Source organism: Chelonoidis abingdonii, chromosome 9 (assembly GCF_003597395.2).
Source record: "Chelonoidis abingdonii isolate Lonesome George chromosome 9, CheloAbing_2.0, whole genome shotgun sequence".
Taxonomy (NCBI): domain Eukaryota; kingdom Metazoa; phylum Chordata; order Testudines; family Testudinidae; genus Chelonoidis; species Chelonoidis abingdonii.
The window spans coordinates 79,023,662-79,049,038 of NC_133777.1; the positions used below are offsets into that span (position 1 = coordinate 79,023,662).

General features: G+C 47.4%; 1 protein-coding gene across 3 annotated transcripts in view; it reads left to right on the top strand.

Annotated features, from left to right (window-relative positions):
• The first annotated feature begins 17,199 nt into the window (after nucleotides 1-17,199).
• PLEKHO2 (pleckstrin homology domain containing O2) overlaps nucleotides 17,200-25,377 on the top strand; it is a 115,104-nt gene continuing 106,926 nt past the window's right edge. For 2 of the 3 annotated variants that reach the window (XR_012656578.1, XM_032766079.2), the window contains exon 1: nucleotides 17,200-17,728. Coding sequence is in view for 1 of the 3 variants with exons in the window: in XM_032766079.2 (XP_032621970.1) it covers nucleotides 17,717-17,728 (12 nt within the window). In the remaining 2 variants the exon portion in view is untranslated. The remainder of the gene's footprint in view (nucleotides 17,729-25,377) is intronic. The other variant, XM_032766080.2, reaches the window with a different exon arrangement.

The window sequence follows — 25,377 nt, forward strand, 5'->3', positions numbered from 1 at the left end:
GCTGTTGAGTGTACTTGGCAATATTCTTATCGCAGAGAATTCCCATCAACTCCTTCCACTTACACCAATGGCTCTTCATGTGGCTTCCAACATCTGTGTCCACATTCCCCTAGCTCAACACTGAACTGAGGTATTTAAATTGTTGCACAGCCTTTTACTCCATACCATTTAGTTTTATTGGTTTCTTGTCCCTTTCAACAAAACGTTGGATATATTCTGGTTTTTATTGGCTGATTCATAAGCGATTTTCTTCTAATGCAGCCCTCCATAATTCTAGATCCCCCTCCAGGTAGTATTTATCTCATGGCACAATGTAAAGGCATCAGTGAAAAGCATGCTTCGTGGAGCCTCTCTCCTAATCTCCTGCGTCTAGGTATCCATTATGGTCACAATAGGCTGATTCTCCCTGTAGACCTACCCTGGCAGTGAATGACTCACTGTAGCCAGGGCTGCTTCTTGCTACTGTTGTGCTGCCCTTGGACATATCCATGAGAGTCTGAACATATGTATCTGGCAGGTTGTGTGACCACAGGTGCCACCATAACAATTCTCTAGGAACTCTGACATAAGCCTTCTCTAAATTCACAAACACTAAGTGCAATTCCTTCTGTTTCTCCTTGCACTTCTCCTGCAGTATCCAAGCTGCAAACACTGCACCCATCATTGACCTTTCTGGCATAAACACAAACTGGTTGTCACTTCATGATGCTCCAGCTCCTCTTGAAGTCTTCTCTAGAAAATTCTCTCCAGCCATTTCATCATATGACTCATTAACTTGATGTGATGACTAGAGTTTTGCACTTTTCTGTTAGGCATGGGGTGGTGGGTGAACCGGTAGTTGTGGGAGGTTAGCCCCCTCCCCTTCTCCCCGAGGCCCCGCCTCTCCCCTTTCCCTTCTGTCCCTCCCTCGCTGGACCTCAGAGCAGCAGAGCCCCACTGCAGCACTGGCACTCCAGCCCAGCACCCCCATCTCCAGCACACACACCCCGACCCCAACCCCGGATCATCGAGTGGGCAGTGTCACCACAGCACCCCCAACCAGAGTGCCAAGTGGGGACAAGCCCTAGCCTCCCCAAGTTCTGGCGACAGGCCATCTCCGCCCCCAGCCCAGCCTGGGCCACGAAACAGTGGGAACTCACAGGGACTCCTGGGGGTAGACCATGGGAAGAGCCATGCCAGGCTGTTTGGGGAGGCTCAGCCTCCCCCAGCCTATGATACCTGCCACCCACGCCCTTAGGCATGAAGAGAGAGACCAACACGCTCTTCCTCCACTCCTCAGGAATTTTTCCAAATTGGAGAATTAAGCAGAAAAGGCTCATCATCACCACTCCCTCGTGGCCTCATGCTTTAAATGCCTTGACTGATTCACCATTTGCTCCCACTGCCTTCCCACAGTCCTCTTCAGCACTGTCTGAGTCTCCACCGTGGAGCTAGGTCTTGTGAGGTTTGCACATACTTCCCGCAACACTTTCTTCACATTTTCTTCATAGAACAGTTTCTCATAAAATCGCTGCCACCAGTGGCGCTGGAACACGGGTCCTAGGGGTGCTACCACACCCCTTGACTTGAAGTAGTAATGGTAAACACCAAATACATGGTTTCCATCATCAGCACTCTCACTATAAAAATTGTTCCTGCACACCTTGCTGCCACTGCCTAACGATTTCACTGTCTTCCCCAGTACTCTTCCGTTTTCATCTTTTCCACACTTCACAGTTCCCAAGTTCTCTGTGCTTCTTTGCCTAATCTTGGGGAATATGTATATGCCTTTCCCCCCTGCCTTCTTCAGTAGTCCTGCATCTGAGGCCTTCAACGCCTGACCCTTAACGTCTGCGAATGCGCTTTTCTCTGTGTTCTTTACCAGCTTGGATTCCTCAGAACTTCCCACCATTCTGGCTTTCTGACATTGCTTAAACCTTTCTTTCTTCTTCTTCTTCGCTGCCTCCTCAACATTGCTGGACGACCAGCACATCTCCCAGCCAGGAAATTGCCCTCCTTTGTGATATCTCTGTAATATGTATGGATTAAACGTCTCTGTGCAAGGAAAGTTATTCACATGCATAAGTGTTTGCAGGATCAGACACTCTGTGACTTGCCCCAAGAAACGTGATGAGCTAGTGGCTGAGTTGGGAATAGAACCCAGGAGTCCAGTTCCACCCTGCCCCACACACTCCTAACCACTAAAAACACTGCTTTCTTCTGAGGTCTAAAAGCAGCGTCACAGACTTTGGTAAATGATTTCAAATACAAACGAAAAACAATCCTGTATTAATTCTATCCTGTGTCCCTCAGTGTCTTAAACTCTAAGCTGGGACTGTGTTTTCATGTGTTTAAACAATGTCTTATGCAATGAGGCTTTCTTAGACACACAATCAATAATAATAACCTAGGCTCATATATCACATCCTTTAATGAGTCTCCCATAGCTGCACAGAGACAACGTGATTAACGTTGCTCTGGTAAATGTCTTTTCTCCATCCCCCTCCACATCCCCTCCCTGCCAGGGAAAGTTACATGTGGTGGTTTGTAATAAATATGAATAAAGTTAACGTGTGACATGAGGGAATGCACGGCTGCAGAGGTAAATGTTACATTTGGACCAGATAGCATTGTTAAGGATGCAGCTGAAAGCCACATAGAGTCCGGAGATGTAAAAATGACAGCCCAAGCAGCAGCACGCAGCTCTGTCACATTCCACATCCTGTGTGTTTTCTGGTGTACGCAATGCTCGACAGACAGCTGCTCCTTTAAACAGAAGACCAGGAACAGAAAATAGAAACTTCCACCTATGAGCCATGTAGCTGAGCTGGGACTACTGCTTAGCTGTGCTGGTTTCAATGGGAGGCTTGTGCAAGCTGTCCCTACAGCAGCCTGTCAGACTCATCAGAGAGATTGCGCTGTTCCCAAGGGACTGGGATCTCAAAGGCCTATTCTGGTGCTGGCTAAGGTCAATGGAAAGGTTCCCATTGAGTTCACCGGGCACTGGATCAGGTCCCAAGGCTGGGCTTTTCAAAGCGGCTGGACACCCAGCTCCCTTAGGCTCCATTGGAAATCCCACCTCGGCTTTGAAAGTCCTAGACATCCACCAAGCCTGTTCGAATGGGCTTCATCTTCAATTTCACACTCCTCAATTAAGAACCAGTGCCAAATTTCAGATTTCTGGTAGGTTTGTTCCAGCTCTGACCAGAAAAGCATGGGCAGAACATTTTGTACCACAGCGAGAATGTGGTTCTGCCCGGCCGCAGGGTTTCTGCTCAAACTTAAAAACAATACTGCATTTAGAGAAGATCCCAAATGTAACCCACTGGTGAGAGAGTTGCAAGGCCCCCTCTGTGCTGACCTGCAGAGGATAGGAGTCTGTTACAGCCCCACCTAAAGTGTGTGGGATCTTTAGCTCAACTACGGGCACTCTTGCTTTCAGCTCTGGAGATCCCTGGTGTGTTGGCCAAGTTGGTCGCTATCACACAAGCATCGAAAATTTCAGCTCAAAGCTTCCCAGGAAATTATGAGCCGGTGAAAAGAAAATTTGCTTCGCACCCTTAAGCACAGGGTGAACGCTGGCTCTAACAATCCATGTCACGGTCCATCCTGGGATATACTTTGAATGTGAAATTACACCTTTGTGAATTTGCTCCCAGATTAACCGGCCTAATGCTGGGGTTTATGACAAGCTCAATGGTACAGACACCAGCAGGATACATCCAGTTTCTACAGAGCCCAGAATACACACCCCACCCCCACCTCTATCTGAATAGGGTTCTTTCCCAGACATTTCCCTCTGGTGCAGTTCCATCAGTAATAGCAGCTCTGGAACAGACAGATGTGCTGTCAGGGTTTTAGCCAATGTGTTTTCTAGACCTCCTCCAAGCATGGTGCATGGTGGTTAAAATGCCAATGGCTGGTGTTCAGTAGTGCTCACTATTGGAGATGCAGCCCTCTGACCCTGGGAAAGTGCCACACAGACAAGGACTTTGAGGATTTACATATGATGTGGGACCTGGCATGCACTCCCAGGCAGTGAACTGCTCAGAAACAAGGGCTCAACAGTGCTTAGCATATGTGGGACTAAGGCCTGGTCTACACTACGCGTTTAAATCGATTTAACGCTGTACCCGTCCACACTACAACGCCCTTTATATCGATATAAAGGGCTCTTTAAATCGATTTCTGTACTCCACCCCGACGAGAGGAGTAGCGCTAAATTCGATATTAACATATCGGATTACGGTTAGTGTGGAGGGGGTACTGAGGACTCCAGCTATCCCACAGTCCACAGCAGTCTCTGAAAAGTATTTGCATTCTTGGCTGAGCTCCCAATGTCTGTAGGTTCAAACACAGTGTCTGGCGTGGTTCAGGGAATAGCTCCTCAGTTTCTTCCCCCCCCCACCACGTGAAAGAAAAGGGAAAGAAATCATTTCTTGACTACTTTCAATGTCACCCTATGTGTACTGAATGCTGCTGGTAGACGCGATGCTGCAGCAGTGAAGAGCAGTATCCGCTCCTCTCCCTCTCCCCCTCCCCGGTGGTAGACGGTGCAATAGGACTGAGTAACCGTCCTCATCAATATCTAACATGTTGACATCGAGGCCAAATTGCTGGTTACTCCCAGTAGATAGGACAGAACGGCTAATAACCAGCTTCATCATAGCAACTGGGGGAGCTTCAGCCCCCTCCCTTTCCTGTGTAAAGAAAAGATTCTGTACTGCCTGGACTGTCATAGCAGCAGCATGCTGGGCTCCTCTCCCCCACACCGCTTAATGTCCTGCCTGGACTATCATCGCGCCGGGAGGCTGCCTCCCCTCATTTTATGTCACTAAACAAGTCTCTGTTTCTTATTCCTGCATTCTTTATTACTTCATGACACAAATGGGGGGACACTGCCACGGTAGCCCAGGAAGGTTGGGGGAGGAGGGAAGCAACGGGTGGGTTTTTGCAGGGGCACCCCCTGTGAATACTGACACGGAGCAGCTGTGCTCTGATACACTGGTCCTCTAATACACTTGCCCCTTATTCTAGGCAGGACTGACTCTATTTTTAGAAACCATAAGGGAGGGATTGACTCAGTCCCAAGTGAGTCAATCCCAATTTTGCTTTTGCGTTGCGCCCCCGCCGATTTCAGCCAGGGGCACTCATGATAGCAGCGGACAGTACAGAGGGGGAGAGATAACCGTCATCTCATTGCCAGTTTTCTCCGGCAGTAGACGGTACAGAACGACCGGTAACCATCTCTGCTATCATTGCAAAAGCAAGTGAATGCTGCTGTGTAGCGCTGGAGTATCGCCTCTCTGTCCGCGGCATCCAGTACACATACGGTGCCGGAAAAAAAAAAAAAGCTGAACGGGCTCCATGGTTGCCGTGCTATGGCGTCTGCCAGGGCAATCCAGGGAAAAACGGCGCGAAAGGATTGTCAGCTGATGTTTTCCCGGAGGAAGGAATGACTGACGACATTTACCCAGAACCACCCGCGACAATAATGATTCAACCCAGAATTCCAAGGGGCGGGGGGAGACTGCGGGAACTATGGGATAGCTACGGAAGAGCTACTCACAATGCAACGCTTCAGAAATCGACATTAGCCTCGGACCATGGACGCACAACGCCGAATTACTGTGCCTAGTGTGGCCGCATGAAATCAAATTTATAATATCAGTTTTATAAAACCGATTTTAGCTAATTCGATATTATCCCATAGTGTAGACGTGGCCTAAGGCACTCCTCGCAGGCAGGCACAGGGCTGAAGCGATGAAGGTTTTAGGGGAGAGAGAAACACAGCAGAGTGAGGAAATACAGGAGAGTCACAGGAAAAACAACCTCCTGTGCAAAGGAAGGATATGGAGAGAGGGTGTGATGACTTCCAAAGACAGAAAAACTAAATTAAAACAACATTTTATGTTTAAAGCAATAACGGCTGAGACATAGACTGATGGAAGCCAGGAAACTCTGAAAGGAGTCTGACACAGCAGGCTATCTCCTGCTCCTACTGATGACAATAGGAGTCAGCTCTTGACTTCCCTGGGAGCAGGTATTTCCTTCTCGATCACAGATCTGCTCAGTAGAACAAAAAAGCATATCAGATGCTGCCCCTGGTAAAATGATTCATGCCACCTGAAGCTGTGCTTTAACTCCTCTAGCACTGAGCTTTTAAGTATATTTTAAGTCGAGGGGCACCCAGGCCTTTGAGTGGGCGGTGCCCTTTGGTCTGTGGAAATATGAGAGGAACTGGAGAAAGAGAGTCAGGTTTCAGAAAGGATCTAGTTTTGTGTGACCACAGGAGCTCATGTGCTCAAGCTGGTGGCCGGGCTGCTACTGGACAGAGGCAGCCTTCTCAGAATATAAAACCAACCTCTATTCATGCTTGGTAAAGATCTCTTTCTCACAACTCTGCTTGCCTGCTGCATCACTTATTTCCAGTGAAATCCTGTGTACTTGCTTTTTATAGCACAAACTAAATATATTGGTAAAATCTCAAGAGGCGGCTGTATACTGCAGCATGTGCAGGACCAGACTGTGATCTCCAATCGGCCTATCACCATGGTGTCATGTCTTGTGAAAACAGCACTAATGTTTGTAGACACGTGTTCTGTATCTGATTTCACAGGCTGCCTAATGAAATCTGACATGGGCAGCAGCATCATAGTGTATAATTAGACAGGACCTTCTACTACAAGGGCGTCATCCTCGTTTTACAGATGGGGAACTTGAAGCAGGGTACGTGAATTATTTCTGATCACAGTGCCTCTGGCAGTCAGAAACAATAGTAAGGTTTCTTGGTATGCAGTTCTGTACACTCACCACTGGAAAACTCCATCACAAAGTTACGGGATAAGTGATCTTCATAATTTAAAAAAGTATTTCCATGACCTGACATTTTAGGGCCTTTTGCAGGTTAATGTTGTAGCAGAGGTATCATCTTCATGGCTGCACTGAGGCTGTTGCTTCATTTTAGCTTAGAAATGAGGTTGAATGAGGAAAATTCCTTTTGAAATCAAAGTTTACAATGAACAACAACTACTTGAATTTGGTTATGGTGGTGCTGACCTGCACCTCAGACACTGAGTGATGGAATAAATGAAGATGGAATTGCAAGGAATTATTAGAAAATTAGAAAAGAGAATATTGATTTATACCCAAATGTTGATTTAACCCCTTTTATTACTTACAGGGTTCCCAGTGTATTAGGCTAAATGGTGACAATTTAAATTGTTAGTTTAGCCAGAACATTTATGGTCTATACCTCCATACCAATTACCATATAGATCAGTGGTTCTCAACCAGGAGTATGCTGGGCATATGCAGAGGTCTTCCAGGGGGTACAGCAATTCATCTCATATTTGCCTAGTTTTACAAGAGGCTACATAAAAAGCACTAGTGAAGTCAGTACAAACTAAAAGTTCATATAGATAATGCTTTGTTTATACCGCTCTATTTACTAGACACTGAAATGTACGTGCAATATTTATATTCCAATTGATTTATTTTATAATTATATGGTAAAAATGAGAACGTCAGCAATGTTTCAGTAACAATGAGCTGTGACACTTTTGTATTTTTATGTCTGATTCTGTAAGCAAGTAATTTTTAGGTGAGGAGAAACTTGGGCCAAGCAAGACAAATCCTGAAAGGGGTATGGTAGTCTGGGAAGGTTGAGAGCCATTGATATAGAATATTCAGCCTCCACATATCTCCGGTGCCCATTGAAATCAATGAGATTCCTGCATGTATAAAAGTAAGAAAGGTTCCATTTGTTAAACATCATATTCTTTGGGCCAAACCTTCAGTTTACACAGATGCAACACTACTGCACTGCACAGCAGAATTTGTCCATGTGCATAGAGAGCTATAGGGTGGCCAGGCTGGTGTAAAGAGGAAGAGAGTTAGGCTTCACAGTGATGCTTCGGAGAGCAGAAACATACCTGGTGTAATAGTATCCCCGTTGCAGCATCATATGATCCGAGCTAGCTGGGTAGTGTTGCTTATGCCACATTACACTTTGAGGGTTTTCTTCTTGCAGTACCAACCAGAATTGCATTCCAATGGCATTATAACTGGGAACATTGCAAAACAGCTCCCACCTATTTCTAGGGGTTGGAGAACATGCAATTGCACAATAAGAAGCAAACTGCATATACCCGCTGTTCAGACACACATTATATACTCTGTATACATGCTGTACCCCCTACCCCATCCTCATCCTCCGCTCCTTCCCTGCTGGTTTTGACACCATCAATCACACATTCTCTTCTCAACATCCCTTAAGCCTTTTATGATACTGTCCTTTCCTGGTTCTCTACCTCTCAGCTCTAACTTTCCCCTGCTGACTTACCCCTCTCCATCCAACCTGGCATCACAGACCATCTTTCCAACCCTCCTCCCCTGATCTCTGTCATTTAGGATTGTAAGTTGGCCAGAATAGGGCCGAGGCTCTCCCCTATGCTCAGTGGCCAACACAAGGTAGGAACTATGGCAATATCAATAATCAATACAACTGTATTTATTTAGATAATGGGGATGGGGGAGAAGATGGCTTGGCCTTCCTCACAGGAGAGCTAAATGTAATTTATGCAGATGAGCTGTGTTATGCATCTGGTCAGACTGGGCTCTTCTGGCATTAAATTTTAGGAATCTATGAAAAAGGGGGACCCTGCTCTGCAGATGGTACAAATGTAAACCTGGGGGTTACTTTCCCATCATGAAACACTGAGCCTATGGAACAGCTGGGAACTGGATGCAGATCTCCTGAATTCCAGCCAAGTATCTTAACCACAACCGTCCTCTTTCCCTGCCAGCAGCCCACGGGATGCCCCTAATTTGTTTAAAATGGATCAGCTTGTAACTCCGTCCTCTTTCACATGAGGTGCTGGGCAGCCTGCACAGATTAGATCATCTAGGGCTGCTCAGATGAAGATGAAACCCGTCATCTCTGAAGCTCTGTGGACGATGCAGCCTATAGCCGCTGTGTTGCAGAACTCCATGGGACGTATCTGGCCCATGTTGATAGTCCCATGTTGATAGTCCCATGTTGTGGACTATCTGACACAGGCACAGTAGTATAGTCGGAATGATAAGCTTATCAGAAACTGCTGCTGTACATTTCGGGAAGTGCTCCCAATTCCATACTCATGTTCATATGACTTGTGTTACCTGTGAGAATTGAGTAATATAGAGAGACGAGTCATTAATTAACATGCACTATTTAAACCCTTGTGTGAGATGGCAGAGGTATCCCACGAGGCAGGTGCTGTGCGTGAATTCTCACTACATTCCATTTTCATTCATTCAAACCTTGAGGTCACTCAGGTGCCCTTCTATGGCACAAGTTTGCAAGGTGCTGAATCCCACCTGCAAAGTGCAGAACTGAAGGTAATGGCAGTGGAAAGTGCTCAGTGCCACACAAGACTGGACTTTTACTAAGCACAAAATATACTCTATATGCTAAGTCATAGAAGGGGTTAAATCAGCACAGCAAACTAACTTCCTTGGTTTCATGACTCACCTTCCTCCCCTCTCCGACCCAGCACAGACTCATTATACTCCCTTGTAACTGCATTTCGGTTTCTTGAAGAAACATTTACATCATGTCTATCAATGAATGGGACAATAGTCTGGAAATGTAAAGGGCAGAGAGCACTTCCCTTCCCAGTCTAAAACTCTGGCATAGGAGCTATTGGGTGCCTCAGGATGTTGCAGGGAGTAATTAATATTTGGAACGGCCTTTGAAGACAAAGGGTGCAATGTATTATTACTTTCACATCCCTCTGAGCTTTCTTGCAAACTATGATCCACAGGCGCCTAAGCATCGTTGTGACCAAATATACATGGATCTTTTCTCATCCACGTCTTTGTACCGTAAGCAATGCCAGTCCATAAGCTTGGGACAGTCTCCATCTTCATGGGACAAAGAATCTCTCATCAAATCCTCCTTCAAACTACTGTTCTTCCAAGAAGTCTACATAAAATGGCCATTGATAGATTTCTACATCACCTCCAGCTCATATTGAGGTCCCATGTGCTGTCTCCTCTGCTTAGTGTCTGTCTGCAAATGCATTGGGGCTGTGGCTTCAAATGTTTGCAGCACTGTTGGTGCTCCATAAACAATAATATAGCATTTGCAGCATACAATACCACACACAAACAGGAATATATGCAATGGAGTAAGCCACACACTGAAATAGCCCATGCACAAGCTTCAGCAGTGACAGCACGCTTAAAATATTCTGAACTGTTTTACTAACTAAAATTTTCCAGGGAAGTCATTGCTATGGCCAACACTTTGTCTTTCAGGTCACTGAGCCTTTTTCCCTGCAGAGCTGTTAGCTAAGCAGAGAGTGTTAAACTCCACTTTTCTTGTAAGGCATTTGGTGCATTTATGTGTTTATTTATTGGCACAACAGCAGCATGGGTGAAACTGGCTGCTCAGCATTTCGTGCATGCAGTTTATTGGCTTTCTATCATCCTCCAAATAGAGAAAATTGTAGGTGAGTTGGGATTGTTCTAACTTTCCAGCTGAATCACTGCTGTCATGGTTAGGAAGATTCAAGTAAGAGAACAGTTCCACGGACCTGAGCCAGCTCTAGTCTGAGATTATTCAACACTGACTCAACCCACACATTGTTACAACTATGAATTACAATGGCAGTCCATAGTTTTTTGGTCAGATCTTTGAGTAGTGCATATTGTGAAGGATGTATGAAAAATTTTAAGCCTTGGAATGGACACACCAAGTTCATCTTCACAAGACTTCACTGTAGCAATGTCTGCAGTGGTATCACATTTTCTTTGCACGGTTTCCCTGTCTGCATTGAGAGGAAAGCACTTGAAATAAACCACAAAAATAGTCTGTATAACAAAGCTTTTACATCAGAGATGCCAGAACCTTGCCTAACTGCAAGCTAAGGTTATAATAATTAGAAGCCACCTTCCACTACATTATTGCTTAATTATTATTTTAATTGCTGCACTGCGCAGGAGCCCCAGTCGTGCACCAGAACCATTGTGTTAGGCATTGTACACACGTAACAAAAGGTGGTCCCTGCCCAAAGAGCTTCCAATCCATGTCTTCCAATCCATGTCTACGCTACCTGCCGGACTGGCAGGCAGCAATTGATCCAGCGGGGATCGATTTAGCGCATCTAGTTTAGACGTGATAAATCAACCCCCAAGCGCTCTCCCATCGACTCCTGTACTCCAGCTCGGTGAGAGGCACAGGCAGAGTCGATGGGGGAGCGGCAGCAGTTGACTCACCATGGTGAAGACATCACGGTAAGTCGATCTAAGTACGCTGACTTTAGTTACATTATTCCCATAGCTGAAGTTGCGTAATTTAGATCGATCTCCCCCAGTGTAGACCAGAGCTAAGGCCATGTCTGCACTGCATACCTTCCAGCGGCAGGAGAGAGCTTTCCTACCAGCAAAATAAATCCCCCCCCGAGTGTTTTTTCACACCTCTGACCGACAAAAGTGCAGTGCAGACATAGCCTCAGTGTAAGATGAGACAACAGGTGGAGACAGACCGGGGAGTACAAGGAAACGAGGAGGCAATCTTGGTTAGCAGGATAGGCAGAGATCTTAGCACACCAGCTGCCTAACCATTGTCAAGTGTTATGTAGGCATGATGGAAAAGGAGCGTTTTAAGAAGGGATTTGAAGGAAGACAATAAGGAAGCTCTGTGGTGTTTATGGGGAGCTCCTCCCAAGCATGAGGGGCAGCCTGGGAGAAAGCATGAAGGTACTTGGCTGAAGACGTAACAAGTGGGTGATGAAGGCTGGCATTGTGTCTGTCTTATCGAAGTAGCTCGTTTCATGACTATCCTGGACGCTGACTCTTGCAGCAGCAGTTGGTTGGTTGGTTGCATACCCGAGGAGCCAGGATTATAACTTTCCCAAGGATAGGGGAGAATGGCCTGCAGAACACCAGTAGGGTCAGTGACACAGCCAGTAAGCAGTTTCCTGTTACACGAATAAGGAACCAAACTGATGAATGGTGACAAATCACGTATGAATATTTTTATTTGAAATATTTCAAGAAACTAAAAATTCAAGAGCTTATATTAAAATGAGCTGTCATGTCGGATGGAAGTATGGCTGATCTCCAGAAAGCAACAGGGATTTCCCCAGTCTTGGGGAAATCTTTTTGGTCTGTCCAACTTCAATCTCTTTGTCATTTTTCTGAATATTTTTCTTTTATTCCACAGATTTGAAATCCACAGAGTAAACTTTCTTCCTGCACTTTCTGCAGCCACTTGTTAGGGAAACCATACGCAGGACTGAAATGAACTGAATTCTCTTGAATTAAAAATAGAATTTTTTGACCCTAGTGTCATTTGACCATGAAAAAATTACTATAAAAATAGGAAAGGAAAAGATACCAGCTGTTTAAAGGGTCTATATGGACCTGTTCTGAAATGCTCAGTCCCTATTTTCGTATACTGGTAACCTTGGGCTTTGCACTCAAGGTAAGGAGTATTAAAAGGGTATTAATACGGGTTTCCCTACTACAGGGAGATAGGATCGATGGGGGTTGATTCAGGATTTCCTCATCTCTGACCTGGCTATGACAGTAACTCCCTCTATAACCCTGCACATCATGCCTCCGTTAACCCATCTGTTTTTGTCTTTGCAGCTATCTTCTCAAGGTGATCATGGAAGGTGAGGTTTCACTCTGGGGTATCATCACGTTGCACATTTTTACCACTGAAATCTATGTTCAGTGTGGTTTTGGCACTCCTATTATCAAGAAGAAATGCATTTACTATTGTTTTTCCAGGGTTTGGTTTGAACCTCCATTTCTGGAAGCATTGTTCCATAATTCGGAGATCGTCCATTAATGCTTCCTCAATCTCAGGGGTTCTCAAACTGGGGGTTGGGACCCCTCAGGGGGTCACAAGGTTATTACATGGGGGGTTGCAAGGTGTCAATCTCCACCCCAAACCATGCTTTTGCCTCCAGAATTTATAATGGTGTTAAATATATAAAAAAGTAGTATTAATTTGTAAGGGAGGTTGCACTCAGAGGCTTACTATGTGAAAGGGGTCACCAGTACAAAAGTTTGAGAGCCACTGCTCAATGTCATGGAAATTTGGTGCTTGGATTGTCCTGGCAAGACCATCTGCACATCCAAATGTACGTGATTTAGTTGAAGGCATGTCACTTCTGTAAATATTAAAAAGGGTTGGTGGGAGTACAGAACCTTGTGGTAGCCCATTGTTTATGGTACGTGGTGAGCTGCGTTTATTAATCTGTCTGTTACTAAGCATGGGTCAAAGCAGGCAAAGTGTTTGGTAGCAAGATATAATTCTTGCAAGTTTCAGCATCAGGCTCTTAATCCAGACAGTGTCATATTCTTTTGAGGATCATATGCTCAAGAATCAGAGGGGTAGCCGTGTTAGTGTGAATCTGTAAAAGCAGCAGAGAATCCTGTGGCACCTTATAGATTAACAGACGTTTTGGATCATGAGCTTTCGTGGGTGAATACCCACTTCGTCAAATGAATGTAGTGGAAATTTCCAGGGGCAGGTATATATATGCTAGCAAGCAAGCTAGATATAACAAGGTTAGTTCAATCAGGGAGGATAAGGCCCTGTTCTAGCAGTTGAGGTGTGAAAACCAAGGGAGGAGAAACTGGTTCTGTAGTTGGCAAGCCATTCACAGTCTTTGTTTGTGAAAGAGCCAAAGGGAGGAGAGACTCGGTCTCTGCAGTTGGCTAAGGTGTGGACCATTCACAGTCTTTTGTATCATACAAGAATTTGACCAATCGAGGCCTGATGGTGATCAATTTGCAGATGAATTGAAGCTCAGCAGTTCTCTTTGAAGTCTGGTCGTTTCTGAAGTTTTTTTTTGCTGCAGGATGGCCACCTAAGGCGTCTGCTTATAAGTGTGGCCAGGAGTGAAGTGGCTCTCCCACAGGTTTTTGGTAATGCCCATTCCTAAGATCTGATTTGTGTCCATTACTTCCGTAGAGCTGTCCAAGTTTGGGCCGATGTACATAAGCAGAGTGGGCATTGACTGGCATATGAGCTATATATTACGTTGGTGATGTGCAGGTGAATTGGTAATCTCAGTGATGGTAATGGCTGATCCTGCGTTAGGGATATCCACTGTTGATTGGTGTATCCCAGGGTAGATAATGTGGGCAGAGTTGATCATACGGTCTGTTGTCATGGAGTACCGCGTTCTTGAGCTAAGGCTCTATGTGCAGTGTGCAGTTGCTTGGAAGAATTTCACAACCGTTTCACACGGTTGCAGGTTGTCTGGGGCAAGGATTCGGCTGCACGACCAAGGCTCCGATGAAAGTGTGGGAGTCATTGCTCCCAGTGAATGGGTTGTATTGAAAACCCTTGAGAGATGCATTGGAGGGCGTTTTTAGCTGGGCCTGTAATGCAATCGCCTGATGCGGCCAGCTGAATAGGTCCCTGATCTGTTTCTTCTTGGGTTTGTCCTTGCACGTTAGGAGTGCATTCTGTACAAAGCCACGCTGGCTCTTGTTTGCTGTCCCTTTTCCTTATTTCCTCACAAAGCGGGTACTTGTAGTTGTTGGAGAGATGCGGTGAGATGTTGTCCTCCGTGTTGGTGCTCTGGTCTGAGGGTCGAATGGCAGGATCGGGGTGTACCGTTCTGAGTGAGTTCTAAGCTGCTATGCCCTGTAGACAATGAGTCGGGGTTGCAGTTGTGCGCGCTCCTGCGGAACAGACCCTGAGCGCATGAGCTGGAGGCAGATTGAACGGGCCTAGGTGCGGAGGCTCAATAGCGGCCTCGGATAGGTGAGTTTTCTCGATATAGGGTGGTGTTTAATGTTGACATTGGCACTCACTGTATTCTGCACCGTGGTCTCATCCTCAGTAAAGTGAGACTCTGGCAGCTTGGGCTGTAGCGCCCATGGTGGGCGTGTAGATGGTCAGGCTGAGGTTTGATGGTGGCACTAGGGTGGAAGCGTTTGAATACGTGGCGTTGGATATTTTTCCAAGGAGGTGGCTCCGTTTTCCAGCACATCTTGGGTCCCAAGATGATGAAGATGTCATCAATGTACGCATCAGGTAGATGGAAAGAAGAGGTAGAGAAGAGAGCAACTTCAACTGTCGCTTCTGCTGGCACACGAGCTATAGCAAGACCCTACAAGGTGGTGGGGCCATCCTGCAGCAAAAAAACTTGCAGGGACCAGAGAGCTCCCAGAGACTTCGAAACGTATAAAACTGCCTGAGCTTCAATTCATCTGCAAATTTTGACACCATCAGCTCAGGGGGTTGTAGATACAAAGACTGGTGAATGGCTTGCCAACTACAGAACCAGTTTCTCCTCCCTTGGTTTTCACACCTCACACTGGCTAGAAACAGGGCCTTATCCTCCCTGATTGAACTAGACCTCATTATCTCTAGCTTGCCCTCGCATATATATAAGCATATATATACCTGCCCCTGGAAATTTCCACTACATTCATCTGACGAAGTGGGTATTCACTCATGAAAGCTCATGATCCAAAACGCTTGTTAGTCTATAAGGTGCCACAGGATTCTCTGCTGCTTTTATGCTCAAGAAGTGTATAGGTCATGCACAGTGGAGAAATCAGCCTATAGCAGGGGTCAGCAACCTACAGCACGCGTGCCAAAGACGGCACACGAGCTGATTTTTGATGGCACGCAGGGCAGGCTGAGCGGCTCAGCCCGCCGCTGCTCTGGGGTTCCCGCTGCTGGCCCCTTGCCAGCCGGGGTCCCACCACTAGTCTCACTCAGTGCCCACTGCTGGCTTGGGGTTCCTTCCCCTAGGCCAGCAGCAGGCTGAGACCCCAGCTGGCAGGAACTGGCAGCTGAAATCCCAGAGCGGGGCCGGGCGGAGACACTCAGCCCACCACTGAAATAAAGCTTCTGAAACATTTTGAAAACCTTGTTTCCTTTACAAATAACAGTAGTTTGGTTATATATTATGGACTTACAGAGAGACCTTCTAAAAAACATTAAAATGCATTACTGGTACGCAAAGCCTTAAATTAGAGTGTATACATGAAGACTCGGCACACCACTGCTGAAAGGTTGCTGACCCCTGGCCTATAGCTTCCTGCTTCATCAGTGGGCTTCCCAGGCTTTGGACTGGCAATTATCATTGCTGCAAAGATAAAAACAAGAGCCCACATCATTCAGAAACTTGCAGGCACAACCCGGGGTGCATCGGCATCAGTGTTGCGAACATCTGCACTGGCACCTGGATAGTCGGCGGATGAATATTGTGCACCGGGATGGAGCAGATGCAACCAGACACAACTTGTTGACAGGGCTGGCTTTGGCCAATTCCCCTGATTCCCCTGAATCGGGCCCCATGCCTAAGACGGCCTCACGCCCACACCTAAGAGGGCCCTGCGCCCTAAAGAAGAGCACCTAACTTAGGCGCCTTTTTAATTTTTACTCACCCGGCAGTGCTCTGAGTCTTCAGCAGCAGGTCCTTCGGTGCTGCAGAAGCCTCGGAGCAAAGACCTGGAGCACCGCTGGGTGAATCATCCCTGCCAGGGCCCAGTCGAAACTATTTGAATTGGGCTCCGCACTTCCTAAAGTCAGCTGTACTTGTTGACACCCAGTGTCTTCTAGCAGCACCCACCAGGATTGGGGCCCAACTGGGCTACACTTTGGTACAAAACATTTTGCAAGCCAATTCTTTGAGAGCGGGGGAGGAGTTGTCTCCTACTCAAGTTCCCCTGGGGTCAGGAACGGCCACACCTGGTTACACCTCATTTTGCAAAGATGGTGCAGATCCTTTTTCCAGGTCCTCTCCTGCCAGGCACAGTGAGGCCAATCCGGATGGGGATGGAGAAGAGACAGTGAAGATTTCCTGTTTCACTAGGAGGGTGGTGAAGCACTGGAATGGGTTACCTAGGGAGGTGGTGGAATCTCCATCCTTAGAGGTTTTTAAGGCCCAGCTTGACAAAGCCCTGGCTGGGATGATTTAGTTGGGGTTGGTCCTGCTTTGAGCAGGGGGTTGGACTAGATACCTCCTGAGGTCCCTTCCAACCCTAATCTGTGATTCTATAATTATTGTGTGCATTGGGGTAGCTCCTAGGAGAGGCTGTCAGGGTCCAGGGCTAGGTGTAGTCTGCACACACACAGCTAGCCGGGTCTCTGCCCCAAGGAGCTTCCAAGCAGAGCGAGCTGGGGCTTGGGGCGCTCAGCGCCTCAGGGCCAGAGGGGAAGGCCAGGGCCAGCTCAGCTTGTCCCTTAGGAGGGGAGGAGCAAAGGGGCCAAGCTCTGCTGCTCCTGGGGGGCAACCCTCGCCCTGACATCGCCCCCCCGCGTCAGCCCTGGGCTTGGCCCCCCCCCCAGCACAGCGGGATCCCGCCCCCTGCAGGCAGGGCAAGGAGCCGGGTGGGGCGCAGCAGGCTGGCTCTGCGGGCGGCGGTGGGGAGCGCAGGGAGGGGTTCCCGGTTCCCAGGACCCCGCCTCCTCCTGGGCTCCCGCTGCCGGAGCGAGCGGCTCCAGCCCCCGGAAACCCGACTGGCTGCGGCTGCCGCGAAGTTGTTGCGAAGCGGCGCGAGGAGGAGGAGGAGGAGGAGGGAGCCGGGGCGGGGGGAAGGCGCCGGGGCCAGCCTGGCTGCACGTCCCGCTCCCCGGGCAGGCGGATCCGGACCCCCCCGGCCCGGCATGTTTGAGCGCCCGGATCCGGCGTTTGCACCAGCCGCGGGGCTCCTGCCAGGGACGAGCCCGTGACTCGCGGCGAGGAGGGGACGCCAGCGGGCTCCGGCCATGGACGAGGAGGTGAGTCACTTGCGGGGGGGGTGCGGGAGCTGCCTCGACATCCCCCCACTTTCCAGAGCCGGGGGAGGGGAAGGAGCCCTGAAAAGTAGCGGCCCCCGGGGGAGCAGAGGGCAGGACCGGGGGTGGGGGGGAGCCGAAGAATCTCCCTCCCCCGGGGTGGACGGGAAGAAGCTCCCCAGGAGCCTGAGTTTTCAGCCTCAGTCCGCCCCCACCCCAGCTCCATGTGTTGCAATCTGCAGAGTTCCTTGGGCTGCACAAACTGTTGAGTCTTTTTTGTTGTTTTCGCAGCTCTGTCCCCAGCCCCTGGGAGTTTCCCAGGGGAAAGCGCAGCCCAGAGCTCTGCAGTTCTTAAAAAACAAAGTCCGGAGAACAGGATGGAGAGGGGGAAAGAAAGTCTGCTCCCTGTCCCTCCCTCCCTCCTTCCCCCCCGGGCTGGCGGCTGAAAGGGAACAGGGGAGAACAGAGGCAGCTCTCACTAGGGCCTGGCTTGGCCTGAAGACTTTTTTTCTTCTTCTTCGTTTTTGGTATGCGATGGCATTTGGCCCGGAAAGTGGAGGGTGAGAAGATTGTTGTTGATGGATGATGAGTTGCTCATAAGGGGGAAAGGAGAACTCACTTCAGCTTCAGTGAGAGCTCCTCATTCTGCTTTCACTCCCACTGAAGCTAGAAGCCGGCCCAAACGTGCGCCTTTTAGGGCCCTTGGTCTCCTGGGTGGCACTGGAAGATGCTGTCACCTTCTGCCGGCTGGCATTATCCAAAGTACCCCCAAAGCTCCCTGCCGAATGCAAACGTGGACGGGTTAGTTTGAAACCTGAACAGGAAAACATATGGGGCACCAGGCATAGCAGTCATCCAGCAGTTGGGATGTACCAGATGCTGAGAATGGCTGCCCAACATGAACAAGCAGAACCTAATATCTGTTGCAATTTCTGCTGTATCCGTAGTGTAGCAGGTGCAAGGCGCGGTCACTGCTGTGGTGAGGGTGGCATAAATGGCTGTATGGATAAATAGTATAAAGGTCTCCGGTTTTTAAATGACAGTCTTGCTGACTTCTGGCTTCCCCGTGAACAAGTTACAGAATGGCAGTAATTCCTTGGATACAGTTTTCCCTCTAGCTTTTAAATAAGAATGGCCACACTGGGTCAGCCCAGTGGTCCATCTAGCCCAATATCCTGTCAGAGGCCAATGCCAGGTGCATCAGAGGGAATGAACAGAACAAGGCAATTATCGTGTGATCCATCCTGGGTTGATCTGACCCAGCTTCTGGCAGTCAGAGGCTTAGGGTATACAGAGCATGGGGTTGTATACTTGACCATCTTGGCTAATAGCCATTGATGGACCTATCTTCCAGGAACTTATCTAATTTTTTTCTGAACCCAGTTATACTTTTGGCCTTCACAACACACCCTGGCAACAAGTTGTGTGAAGCAGTACTTCCTTATGTTTGTTTTAAACCTGCTGCCTATTAATTTCATTTGGTGCCCCCTAGTTCTTGTGTTACGTAAAGGTGTTAATAACACTTCCTTCACACCAGTCAAGATTTTATAGACCTCTGTTTGATCCCTTCTTAATCGTCTCTTTTCTAAGCTGCACCGTTCCAGTCTTTTTAATCTGTCCTCACATGAAAGCTGTCCCATACCCCTAATCATTTTTGTTGTCCTTCTCTGTACTTTTTCTGATTCTCATATATCTTTTTTGAGATGGGATGACCAGAATTGCATGCAGTATTCAAAGGGTGGGCATACCATGGATTTATTAAACAGAATTAGTATTTTCTCTCTTGTGTGTCCCTTTACTTATGGTTCCTAACATTTGGATGGATTTTTTGACTGATGCTGCACACTGTACAGATGTTTTCGGAGAACTTTCCATGATGACTCCAAGATCTTTTCCTTGAGCGGTAACAGCTAAGTTAGACCCCATCATTTTGTTTGTAGAGTTAGGATATTTTCCAACATGTGTTACTTTGCACTTATCAACGTAGAATTTCATCGTCCATTTTCTTGCCAGTCATCCAGTTTAATGAGATCTCTTTGTAACTCTTTGCAATCAGTTGTGGACTTAACTATCCTGAGTTATTTAAATGGCTTAAATTGGTTGGGTGAAACTGGTCTATTTTTGTACTTTCTAAGTATGAGTATGATGAAACCCAGCCATTAAAATGAAACCCTTATTTATGCCATCATACTTCCCAATTCTCTCTGTTTAAGGATTTTGTACTGGTGCCCATCACCATAAGGTCTGAGCATCTACCAGGCTAATAGATTAACAAAGTACCTTGTGGGCTTCAGGAGCAGGGCCAGCTTTAGGATGCGGCGCCCGACTGTAAAGAGTTGCCGCCGAAGATAGTGGCAGCAATTCGGCAGCAGCTCAATCGGTTGCTGCTGTCTTCGGCGGCACTTCGGCGGAGGGTCCTTCCTTGGCAGCGGTTGTCTTCCAGGGCCTTACCTTGCAGGGCCTCTCTTCTGGAAGCTGCGGGGCCCAATTCATGGAAATTGGGGGAATCGGTCTAAAGCCGGCCCTGTTCAGGAGGGTGTCAACTCTTCTCCCATATCAAGCTATGGGAGGTTCTGCTTGGGAAGGGATTGAATTTGGAGAAATGGGTGTGGCAGTTGTTTCTCTTTTCATGTACTGTCGGTGTTTGTGCACCTTTGGCCCATTGCACAGTACTCTGTCTCTACGAGGATTTATTCTAACACTACGAGCTTGCAAGCAACTTAAACAAATGTCATTCTTCTTCTCACATCAGCTGGCCACAGCATTATTTCCTCCCCCTTTCCCCAGAGTCTGCTGCCCTTGTATGGGCAAAGCTCCCATTGCTAACTGGAATGGGAGTTCATCCTGCTTGAGGACTTAAGAATTGGGCCACAGCACAAGTTAAGCCTTCGAGTTATGCCTTTGACCCTCCCCCCCACTTTCATTTCAGTCTCCAAAACAGTGTGGCAAGGCCCAGGGTTTCTGAAAACTGGCAATGAAACAGTTGGGAGACTGCAATGCAGCCCAAGTTGGTAGCGACTGAAAGTTGTTATTATCCACTGGCCTACATGAAACTAATCCAGATCACAAAAGCCACCTTCCAGCTGACAGCCTTCTTAGCTGGTTTGGTAAGCAGGCCGAAGCCTGAACGAGGTTGGATACTGAACCAGACCAAGAGGTGGTCACCCCTGTTCAGGAGTGAGGCGCATTGGCAAGGTGCTGGGAGGACAGCTTTCACTCCTGCTGCCAAGGCTGCCCCTTCTGTGTGCTGATGACTTAAGTTTGCAGTTCCACTCACGCTGCCCTTTTTTCTAATGCTAAATTAACACTTCGCAGGCCACTTTTTCAAAGACAGCCTCGAATCCTGCACCCACTGGTAACTGCAAATGCAGTTTCATGAGCACGATCAGCCGTAGGCGGTAAAGGTTAGAGTTAATTGTCTAGTTACCTGCTTTGCCATTAGAGTTTTGACAGAAAGCTAAGTTAGAACACTTTGGCCTGCAGTATTGCATGTGCAAGATCAGAAGCCAAGTTGAGGTGCCCAGGGGAAAAAAATTATTTTACCAGATGGCTCTAGGGCAGTGGTTCTCAACAAGGGGAACGCAGAGGTCTTACATCAACTCATATAGATACTTGTCCAGTTTTACAAGAGGCTGCATGAAAAGCACTAGCAAAGTCAGTATAACACTAAAATTTTATACTGTGCTGTCTACTATACACTGAAATGTAAGTACCCTATTTGTGTTCCAACTGATCTATAATTATATGGTAAAAACGAGAAAGTCAGCAACCTTTCAGTAACAGTGAGCTGTGACATTTTTGTATTTTTATGTCTGATTTTATAAGCAAGTAGTTTTTAAGTGAGGTGAAACTTGCGGGTACGTAAGACAAATCAGACTCCTGGAAGAGGGACAGTTGTCTGGAAAGATTGAGCGCCTCTGCACTAGGATATTCATCAAAAGTAGAGTAGTTCTTGTTACAGGTGTACTCTTCATTAGTCATAGTTAGTTACAGTTGCTGTATATCTGCTTTAAATGCGATTAGTGAAACTGAGCAAGGAACTTGAATACCTTATGTATGGTTAGTTCAGAAACCACCACAGTCATTACGCTTTTTTTTTTTCAGGAGAAATCATGGAATATCAGGGTTAGAAGGGACCTCAGGAGGTCATCTAGTCCAACCCCCTGCTCAAAGCCGAACCAATCCCCAACTAATGTCCACTGGGGTGGGATTATTTTGTGACTTTTTTTATTCCAGCAAAAGCCCTAGCGCAGACGCAGTTATACCAGAAAAGAAATTAAACCTGTGGTTTTGTGAGCCTGAAAATACTGGGAGAGGCTGGAGCGAGGTTAGAGCTGGTTGTTTAAGTGTTTAAAAAATAAAAAGCCTCTGAAGTCTTACATCCTTGCTAAGATTTGTAATCATAAGTGTGTCCAAGTTGGACACATGAAACTCATGTTTCACTGGTAAAGTGGCCATAACGTAAATTGCAGTAGTGAAATACTGAGCATATGTCCAGTTCTTGGTGTTGAGTCTCTTGACTCAAATTAGTGACAGAACAGCCAGATTTTTCTCTTACACCATCAAATCTTGACAGTTGTCAAAGGAGCTTCTCCTGATTTATACCAGTGTCAGAGGAGTATCTAGCATAGAAATCTCTTGCAAAGGATACAAAGTATTTAGTACCTTCAACAGAAAAATACCAGCATAAACCAGAAGTGACACAGTCGTCAATTGTGCCCAGTGATAGCAAGATTCCTTTGCTCTGGAATTTTTGTGACTGTATTTTGTTGCAATTAGTCTCTTCGCCTTATGCTTCTATGTGAACCACATACCAGGTGCGAGAGCACAGAGTGGAACTGGGGGCCCAGTCCTGCATTCCTTGCTCTGGCAAAGCTCCCGTTAACATTATATGCTAATATCTCTTCTAGCATGAACCTACTTCATTGCAACAAAAATACTCCACAAAAAATGTCAGATGCTGTTTCTAAGCAGACTGTCCCCTGTTTCACTGTAACAAACATGAATGTTGTTATGTTGACTTTTACACCTGTAACACGTTGCCTTTGCTCATTTTCACCTCTCTCTTGAGAAAGGATAAGACTAGAAGCCAGACTGGTTCAAACTAGCTAAGGATCATGCCCAATAGGTTTGATTTTACATTCCTGATACAGTCAAACCTCTTTAGGATCTGATCCTTGAGTTTGGTCAAGTTTCTCTCAATGCCGGGCGGAGGGAAAGGAGACTAAGAAGTGGAGCAAAGATGACCATACGCTGCTGTAAGGCTGATCTAAATTCTGCCAGCTTGTGATGGCCCCCAAAGGACCCATTTGTGGGCTAGGGATTTCCAGAGTCCACCAACCCTGCCCGCTGCTTGAGACTTGCCGTGTACACCAGAGGGGCTGGGATGGGGCTAATGAAAGATGCCTTGTTTTGGCACCATCGTAGTGCCCAAGGAATGCTGAATTGAGCGTCTGGTGTTTATGTTTTAGGAGAGGCCAGGGGGCTGGCTGGCAAGTTCAGGCCTAGATAATTTTCCCCCAGGTCTGCAGGGTGGGCATCTCTGCTCATGGATCTCCCTGCCTGCTTGGAAGGGAACTGGGGGCTGGCAGTCTCCACAGCACCATTCCACCACCTGTTTATGGGAGCCTGCTCTGTGGGGTAAGGATCGGTGCAGGCCCAGACTAGGAGGGTGCAGGGCTGACCTGGGGTTGGTGGGTGTCACATCATCATAGGTGCCAACTTTCTCTGGTGCCAATGGGTGCTTGTGCCCCCCTGGCCCCGCCCCCACTCCAACCCCTTCCCCAAAGTCCCTGCCCCAACTCTGCCCCCTCTCTGCCCCTATTGGATCCCTTCCCCAAATCCCTGCCTCAGCCCCGCCTCTTCCCCCAGTGTACTGTGTTCTCCCTCTTCTCCCTTCCCTCCCTGCCCCTTGAAACAGCTGTTTCATGGCACAAGCGCTGGGAGGGAGGGGGGAGAAGCAGGGTGTGGCAGCACACTCGTGGAGAAGGCAGAGGTGATCTGGGGCGGGGCCATGGGGAGCTGCTGGTGGGTGCTCAGCACCCACTAATTTTCCTCCGTGGGTGCTCCACACCATCCGCCAACATCATTCCCTGGGGACAGTATCACAGCCCCAGGCTTTATTTCCTTTGCCTCATAAGCTGTTGGCACTGGGGAGCCCTTCGCTAAGGGGGTGGGTCAAGTGTTCTGGCTCCACTGGGGCACATGGACAGGGAGCAGGAGGTTGTGGTGCCACCAGCCAGATGCCAACCCTCCATGTGGATGGCTCCTGCCGAGCCCCTGGGCGATGCGCACATCCTAGAAGTTCTGCACAGTTTCGAGGCAGAACCATATGTGGCTCATTCCATGGTATGGACCAGATTTGTGCCCCGGAGTGATGTGAGGGGAAGCGCTGCCAAGGGGTCCTTACAGGGATCCTCCTCCCTTGTATTCCCTCCTTGTGGATTTCAGCATGGAGGGGTCAGTCTAACCCTAAAGAGGAAGTCCTGATATGATAAAGGGGTACAGTGAATATCACTGAGCCTGAAATGTTAAAGAACAAGTGGCTCCACAGGGAGCGCACAGGATCAGGACCGGTCCTAAATATAAGCCATGAAAGGGTACGGACTGGACCACTTGAACTCCAACATCACTTTGCACATTCACCTCTTATAGTATAAGCTTGATCAGGAAAATGAACTAAAACATGAGCGGTAACAGGACCGGTAGGTTTCTAGGAGTATAAATTAACAGCTTATGTTTTTCCACTGAACATTATTTATAACCACAGAAACAACAGGAATGGGGGAATTTTCACTCTGCACAGCTAAGTCAGGTCTTATCACGTCCATCCCTGGATGTATTTCTTGACAGCATTTCTGCTCTCTGATAGGTTAAGTGGGGATCATGCACGTTTTAATATTTTCTTGCAAAAAAACTGTTAGAACTCTGAGATTTCTGTAAAGTTAAGTGCTTGGGGCTCACAGATTCTCCTCCCAGTGTAAATCCAGAGTGGCTCCAGTGAATCCAGAAGAATTACACCAGTGTAAAACTGCTGCAAGTGAGATTGGAATCAGGCCCAGGGACCTATGAATGACATTGAAAGGCAGCTCATTCAGGAAACCAGCATGTCTATATTTGTGCACTAGCTGATGTTTCCTGGCAGATCACAACAGAATACAACTTCCTGGCAACCTAAAAAGTTAGGTAAAACAAATGAACAAGAATTACAATACCACCTAATTTTCATGAAAAGTTTTGCATGTACTGCCATCCTGTATTGCGGCATTTTCAATTGCTTTTTAGCGTGACCCAGCTATCTCAGGCAAATCTTGCTATAAATACATGTTAGGATATACAGTTTCTTAGTATTGACCTGCTCCAAAGCCATTCAAATTAATAGGAGCCGTTCCGTTGACTTCAGTAGGCACTGGAATAAGGCCCTATATACACAACAACTCAGTCACTTTCTCCCCCTCTCTCTATTGGCGTGGCTGTCTTCTCTGCAGATGCAGTTCAGACAAATGGCATCTGCAATCCAAGGGTGTGTTCATTGTGTGTCGGATGCATGGAAACAGATTCGTTACCAAGGCTCACATCATCTGACAGTGAACCTCACACTAAGTTTTTGGAACACGTCCTTCTACGCTAGCTCTATCTGTAATCAGTTCTGG